The sequence below is a fragment of the Tinamus guttatus genome, unplaced genomic scaffold (assembly GCF_059628265.1).
Source record: "Tinamus guttatus ecotype Peru unplaced genomic scaffold, ASM5962826v1 Tinamus_guttatus_pri_ptg000517l, whole genome shotgun sequence".
NCBI lineage: Eukaryota > Metazoa > Chordata > Aves > Tinamiformes > Tinamidae > Tinamus > Tinamus guttatus.
The window spans coordinates 652,484-660,477 of NW_028289051.1; the positions used below are offsets into that span (position 1 = coordinate 652,484).

Sequence of the window (7,994 nt, forward strand, 5' to 3'; positions counted from 1 at the left end):
TGTGTACAATGAACAATTACAACTGAAGTCAGTCAGCAAAATGCCTCTCATGCTCAATCTGTTGAACTTTTATTCTAAAAACCTTCTCCAAAAATATAAAACCATGAAGATGCAGGTGTGCATGGCCAAAAAGGGAGGGGGAAAGAACAGAAAAAATAGACAAGATTACATCAACTGATGCTACTGTAACAGAAAGACTGGGAAGACTTAAATTAACATTGAAAACTAATGAACAAGAAATAACAGCATGAGATCCATTGTAACATTTTAAAATCAGTCTGCTCATGTTTTCCTTTTATATTTAATTTTCCAGTCTGCATTTTCCAGTAATAATGTTCATTATTGTATTTTCATTTTTAGACATTATTTTTAATAATCAGAAGATACTTCAGAAACAAGTTTTGATATCATTTATGGTATTACATAAGTGGTCTTCCTTCTAAAATATCAAAAATGTCATTTAAGCTATATTCAAGGCACCTCAAAAATTCCCGTAGTTCTTCATCTAAATAGCTAGTTGCATTACACCCTAACCAGGTGTCTGACACGTGATATCCAATTCCAAAGCCATCTGATACTACTGGACCAAATCCACCAAGATTAACTGCAGGACTCTGTAATGTACTAGTTGAAATTACATTATGATTTATTTTCTGGTAGGCGGTGTCAAGAAAGAAATCAGGCGTAGGTTCACCTCTGGACACGGCAAGATGTTTCAAGGCAAATAAATGGCGATCAAATCCATTCCCTAAAAAAACAAAATGCATTGCCTGTTTCAATGCCAGAAACTATGCATTTTACTAATTATAATGCAGTATTATTCAGAGATTTTCTTAACCTATAGGAAGCAAATACAAAAGCTACAATAGCTAGAAATGGTACTTTTGCACTCTGATATTTCCTTTAGTATACCAGATTAATAAAATACCTAGGTTAATAATTTTGAGCATTTTAGTTGTAGTGACATACCTGACAGATGTGATCTTGCACCTTTGTTAAGGCAATACAACTTCAATGGAACTCAACACAATGTAATTATTCAACATCAAATTTCATTTGTATGGATGCCTGATTTAGATATCCAGATCTGAAAGTTCAGGTTTCATAATGGGAACATAAATTTACATAACCCCCTCCTCCTAGCTATTGTACTAATGTGCCTTTTTTTTCTGCTCCTGCGTTTACAAAGGCAACAGATTAAAACAAATGTAATTTTCCACATCTTTTGGATAGATGTTCTGAAAAGCTAAGAGATGCATGCAATTCTTCTCAGTGGGCATCTGGTTAGGAGAGCTGAATAAAGTATTCTGCAGTTATCTCTGTGAGCCCCAGTATGCCGTAAGAATCACTTTTTTTGTGGGTGCGTGCAAGAAAGTAAGGTTATTTTCAAATGGATCATTGTTTGGGCGTGGCTTTATTCTGCAATAACATCTACCTGTAGAGCTGTTGAGGACCTAACTGATTAAACAGCTGGTGAGTAGCTCCCCTACACTATACAGCTAAGTACTTTTTAAAGATACAAAAACAAACATGCATTGGATTGCCCCTCCTCAAATTAATATTCTAATAAAAATACTGTGTGCAAATAGAAACAACTTTCAATTCTAATCCTCATGTAGCATTCTAAAGAGACCTAAAAAGGAGCTATATATGGAAACTAATGTCTTTTCTCATTTTCACTTAAAATAAGTGTCTGAAACTGTAAAGGAGCGAGTACAGATTCTGCATGCTAGGGTAGACAATTGAAGTCTTATCATCAAAAAATACACAGCCACTGAAATGAGACAAGGAGACAGCACTGAAAGATTGATGATTCGGAATCAGAGGAATTTTTCATTAGACTCTAAAAACGACCCTTCTTGGTAACAGTTAGAAGAGAGCAATATAAACAAGGAGTTCTGGGATTTAAGGTCTCTAGCTTGATATGTTAATATATAACAGAGATAGAAGAGAAATGAACACTGTTTAAATCTGCTAGGGAATAAGGGCTGACATTCTTATTTTTGTTTGTTTTAGGTAAAATACACCCTTCATGAAACACAACTACCAAATTTCCAAACAGATTACAGAGCAGCCAAATAGGTATAACACTGACTCTTAAAGCATCTTTTATAGTTTTTAAAAGCAAGGACTGAGATCTAGATATCCCCCTTTAGTGAGTCTTGGGAGGCCTTCAAACACCAAGAGCATCAGAAAACATTAATACAATTTAAAAAACCTCATTGGCATGGAACTAACCTAAGGCAGCTTCCATTTGCAATCGTCTATGATACTTGGAACATTCATCAATCATATTTCTCAGTTCTGCTACACTGTGTTTACCTCTTCCTTCAACAATGGCCTGTGAACACTGTTTTGTGAGCATAGATGTGGGTCGAATGGTTTCCGTGCGTCCGTGTTTGAAAGCAGCAGTACTGCATGCTTCATAGGAAGGAACGACTTTTCCAAACTGTCGATAAAAAGTAATCTGACATGCAAGCTGAAAGATAGCATCGGGACTCATCCTCTGTTTTACAATATAGTCTTTCCCAAACTTTCTGAACTGAAACCTTTTCATGGACATTTTCTTCTTTCTTTCATCAAACTTCTCATGTGCAACATGCATAGCAGATTGGATTGAGTCATTCAGTTTAAACTGTAGTCTCTCACATGTTACAACAGTGGTTTCTGTAGACCTTGAATGTGGTAGAAGAGCTGGGTGCCGTGTACTGTTTCTATAAACTTCATTTACAAAACGGAGAACTGCAACTCCATCTCCCCAGGAGTGCTCAAAGTTTATTCCTGCACGGCCATCACCTGTAATAATCAGACTAATAGATTTATCAAACCAACGATTGAAGCCATTTCCATGAAGCAAGCAATGGGAGAGCTCATCCTCATCCTTTGGAAAAATATTATCTAAGCACAGACAAAATATTGCACTATCAATTTTCTTTAAGTTTTCTTCATTACCTGCTTCAAGAAGTTGTTGCCTTACTGTTGCCCAGATATTCCTGTCTTCAGTGGTCAAGTATGAGAGTGCAAATTCAGGCAAGCGATCTGCCTCTTGTATAATATAAATTAAATGAGCCACAATTTCAGAGGGATGCAGAATATTATCAACAGAATCCAACACATCGAAAACATAAAAGTGTCCATTTCTCATCACCAGCAAATGTCTTGAGCATTCACTTGTGAACAGTTCATCCTTGTTTAGTTTTGGAATTCTGGAACTTCTGAAGAGACGGCTATATTGCGACATATCCAGTGGATATGCATTTACCATATATGCTCCATACCATGACACAGAGGTTGGAAGAAGACGAATGAAGTTTTTGAAGAGCCTACTCTCACTCCACTTGGGGTCTCCATAGTATATATCTGGCCTTAAATAATTATGTTTTAGAGACTTCAGAAATTTTATGGATGATATTATGAGATTGGTTGCTCTAACCAACTGGTTGTTGTAAGCTTCTCTTGGATCAGGAGTTAAACTAATAAAGGGATTGAAGTTTAAAACAACAGGTTCTCTAGCAGAAAGATACATATTAAACCAAGGATCTACAAAAATAAGATTAAAACTCAGTTAAATCCCAGTTAACTATCTGTTGAAATACATCATATAAAATATTTCTATATAGTAAATAGTTAATTTGTTGACACAGCTTTAAAAAAGCGTGTTTTGACTGATATAAAGAGAATGTAAAACACTCCTAAAGATTGAAGATTTTACAGTAAGCTTCATTTATACTTTTTGTTTTAGCTTCTTACTGTATCTGATTTTTTTTTCCTTCAAAGGCCATGTTTTCATGTAATAAATAGGATACAAGAAGTATGTTTACTCCATAAGTAACTGTACTCCAGGAATTACAGCAGGAGTTATTTTTAGTCATGATGCTCTGTATCATTTTGTTTCAAATTCACTTAAAAATGTTAATAAGCATGAGTTGTGCACATCATTTCACACACACTTCACTAAACACTGTCTTTCAGAGGGGGTAATATTCTTTTTCCAGCAGAATACATTCGGACCAAAGGACAGAAATGTAAGAGTAACCAAAGAGGAAAACTATTGTATAAGAATGATGTTATGCTTGTAAAATACATGGGAAATGGTTTCATCAATTTATAGGTGAAAACTATTACTGTTAAAGAGAAAACATGAATGACTTTTTTATTACTTGTTTACATGCACCCTTCCTACATAATTCTCCCAAATACTGATCTCTGCTTGAACCTTTTCAGACATCATTCCCTTACTTTCCTATTTGAAATATTTGTTTGAATAACCCTTTAAAGATTTTTGTAGATGAGAATCTACATTCAAGACTGTAGCTTAAACTGCTATCAAATATCCCATATGATATATATATGTCATTTAAGACTCTTCACTGTAGAAAACTGAAATGAAAAGGAAAGAGCACATGAAATTTATGTCTCCTGTTATCTTTTGGTAGTATTTAACACTACCCTTACAGCGTAAATGAATCAAAACACATCCTTTTCATTTACATTAAAAAAAATCTTCAGGAAAAGACTTGGAGGTTCTTTGCAGGGGGTTCTTATATTTGAAATATAAGTAACTCAAACACATTGGTGATTGGAATCTTATTCACAGTGCCCCCTAACTGGAAGGAAAAAATAAGGCCTTTGCCTTTATAAAATTTCTGCTATTTATTGTATGCTGTTTCCATTTTCAGTTTTAGACTGGAGTGTGATATCTCTTTAGATACTGATTTTAGATCCTGAAAACCCAAATAACAGAGTCTGTGAGTGCGATTTTTTAAAAAGCACCATTTGGTTATTTTTTATGATTTAGTAGAGAAAGATTTATCATTAAGATAGAAGAGAAAAAAGGAAGATATATGAAATTAAAACAAAAATGCATCATTTTGCATTAATAAAATGTGACGCTTCACGATGACAGTAGGAGATGGAGGGAAATTTATGACGTGCTTTAATCAAAAGCACATCACTTCTTATCAAGAAGTAAATGCAAGTACTCCCAAAGCACTTCTAAACAGTTTGATTTCAATTTTTGCTACACCTTAATAAGATATTAAGTGGAAAACAAACCTGATATATAGCTTGTATGTGTGTTCTTTTCATCTAGCTCTACCAACTCTCTATGCAATCTCCTGCCAGCTCCTTTTTCAAACTCCTTGGCAATTCTTTTGGTATTCCTACATTATTGAGAAAAGTACATTACTACAATACAGTAAAATTCCTCTTCTTGCTTATTTTCTTAAATGACAATCTTTTACAAAATAAAAATGAAACTCTTAAAACTAATCCATTCTGATTGTTTCTGAGCATTCTGATGTTGACCATTCTGGCATTCTGGCTTCATTTTTAATTGCAGCTACAATACAATTAATAAAGCAGTGGGCACTGAAGTAAGCATCACAAAACTTCAAACTGTAATAAGTTGGTTTATATCTGTGCAACCTCTAGACCAGTAATAAATGCAAGGTAATTTTAAGTTACATTTATTTATCTCAACCTAGAGGTAAAAGTACTTAAGTAAAACACTTAACCGTTTTATGGTCTGAATCAAGACTGCATCTTAAGCTTGCAGAGGTGGTGTTTAGAAGTAAAAGCTTAGAAATTCAACATGCCTTGTCACAGTGTTTTCGAAAGTATTTTAAGTACAGGTGTCCATTTTAAGGAAAATAATAACTTCCTGCATTCCAAGAAAATATTGTGAAAATAAGAAGTAAAAATCAGCTTAGAACTTGTTTGCCATTTCTCAAAAGACAGTGATTGCTAGCCTAATTTCCAAAGTAAAAAAAGTTTAACTGTCACATTATCCTTATCTATTTATCAGCTGTAAGTAGTGAACTTTGGCTATAGTCACCTGACACTGAAAGTGTCTCACGGACATTAAATTGCTACAAGTTTTGTAAAAACAGGTTGCTCAGCAGACAGACCTTAATCAACAATCCCATTGACAGAACAGCCAAAAAAAAAAAAAGCACATAACTATTCTGTAACTGTACAGTATATACTCTAAATTTCAGGCAGAAAACCAGCATTATGAACAACTAAACTGTTGGAAATTTTTGATCAGAAGTGGTGCCGTATCAGAAAAGCAAATTTTCCAAACTATCAGACATAAAAACATTGAAAACTAGGCTTCACTGCCAAGGCTTCATCAAAATAAACCCATTTATGAGCTCACTTTCATTTATATTCTTTTACCATATAGCACTTCTCACACCTGTATTGCTTATCATCCAATAAAGGTTCCTGGGCAGCCAAATACCGCTTGAGAGTATGCTCCAGCTTTGGAATGGGTAATCTAGAAGTAGAGAATACACAAAAGCCTATTAGATGAGAATTAAGCAGTTTTCTATTGCTATGCAGAAAGCAGTAAATGACAACATACAAATCCCCAAGAAACATTCTGCCTTAGCACACACAGCTCATCCTCACTCATGCCACCTTAGCACAGGCTTCTGTAGTAAAAGGCATGTTGACAGCCAGCCTGGAAGAAGTTGGAAAGCATGAGAACCAGAAGGAGAATTAAATAGCGGTAAAATCATATCAGAATCAAGAAGAAATAGTATCAACAGCCCACTTAGAACTTTTTTTTTTTTTTTTGGTTTCCAGAAATTCAGGGATCTAGTTCAGATCTAAGCTTCTAATACAAAACAGTCATCAAATGACTGGTTGGGAAGTATTTAGATTTTGCAAAAGGACAGCTGGTTATTAATACAGTCTGTGTTTTTATTGTGGAAAGGTGTTGGTTTTTTTATTTATCTATACATAATCTTCTATGCTTAGTGTTCTCTTCCTACAGTGCACATCACCTCATATTAACTGATACTAATAGATGATTTTCATTTATCCAATATAAGGAATGCTAACTGTACCCATGTAGTATATTTTTGGTAACAAAACCTAGAACCTCATGCATTGCTGAAGAAAGCTGTTCACAAGCAAGCGAAGGACAGAGCTTGCGCAGAGTTGTATTATGTAGTTGTGAGGCCCTTCTCTCCGTGGAGTTCATGTGCTGGGTCACTCAGTCTTAAGGGCTTACCCGGGGGATCATAAAGGGGATTAAAATGGCCTAGAACTTTCAAAATAGGCTGCATGGAGGCCATTTCCTCCCTGACCCTAAACCACAGCTGCTGCTTCTGGAAAAGAAAATGGTCCCATGCCTCTTTGAGTATGCTGAAGCCACCTACACAGTAGAGAGTCACCTACACAGCCACCTGGCACAGCAGTACTTCTGCCTGGACCATCCTTAGGGAGCTTCTCCACCTCTCTGTTCCCAACACCTTTCTCGCTCCCCTCAGCAATGGCTCCAAAGCCACCTCTTTCTACAGCTTAGCACCAGCACGGGACCAGGCTAACAACGAGGGGGCAGCCCAGGGCCACCTCCACATGGGTGCCCCACCACGGATCCACCGCCACCCCTGCCCTCCTCCCACCCTGCAGCACAGCCCGGCGGGCCCGGGGCCGAGAGACCCCACCTGGGCAGGCTGTCCTGGAAGTGCATGGTGGGGATGGTGCTCCTGTGCACGAAGTGGTGGTCCGTGTCCGCCTGCGACACGATGCCCTCCGTCAAGCCCACGCTGCGCCAGTAGCCGCGACGTCCCGGCCGCCGCCGCCAGGCGCGCAGACCGCGCGCGCAGGCCACGCGCAACATGGCGCCGCCGCCACCCCCGGCCGTTGGCGCGGCCGTTACGGCCGTTAGGCACCGCCCTGGCGCGGCACGTGGCGCCGCCGGGAGGCTGCGGGCGGCGAGGCGCCCGCCGGGATGTGTGCGGCCGGCAGGTACCTGCGCCCCAGCAGAGCCCGGCCTGGCTCGAGCGAGTTTTCCAAAGCCTGTTATCCCTCGCACATGCTTGCTTTTGCTTCCAAAACATTTAGGAGCACCTTAAGGTGCTTCTGTGCCTTCTGTGTGTCTTTGCAGTTGCGCACTCTAAGGGGGAGTATTTTCTCATGCAGCGTTTAATATCACCTCAGCCCATCGTCTCTGAGCTTTAAGGCATTGCTGCAAGTTGGGC

The 7,994-nt window shown here is 38.1% G+C and overlaps 1 protein-coding gene across 3 annotated transcripts; it reads right to left on the reverse strand.

Annotated features, from left to right (window-relative positions):
- Positions 1-419: 419 nt before the first annotated feature.
- Positions 420-7,633, reverse strand: LOC104567075 (carnitine O-palmitoyltransferase 2, mitochondrial). 3 transcript variants are annotated; one of them, XM_010213878.2, is made up of 5 exons: positions 7,458-7,633; positions 6,200-6,280; positions 5,056-5,162; positions 2,239-3,540; positions 420-748 (listed from the first exon to the last, which is right to left on the reverse strand). In XM_010213878.2, exons 1-5 carry the CDS (start codon positions 7,631-7,633, stop codon positions 420-422), a joined length of 1,995 nt encoding a protein of 664 aa, XP_010212180.2. The 3 variants fall into 3 exon arrangements, with proteins under 3 accessions (XP_010212180.2, XP_088389872.1, XP_088389871.1); XM_088533746.1 differs by having other exon boundaries at positions 6,245-6,280; positions 7,458-7,521; XM_088533745.1 differs by lacking the exon at positions 7,458-7,633 and having other exon boundaries at positions 6,245-6,394.
- Positions 7,634-7,994: the final 361 nt, after the last annotated feature.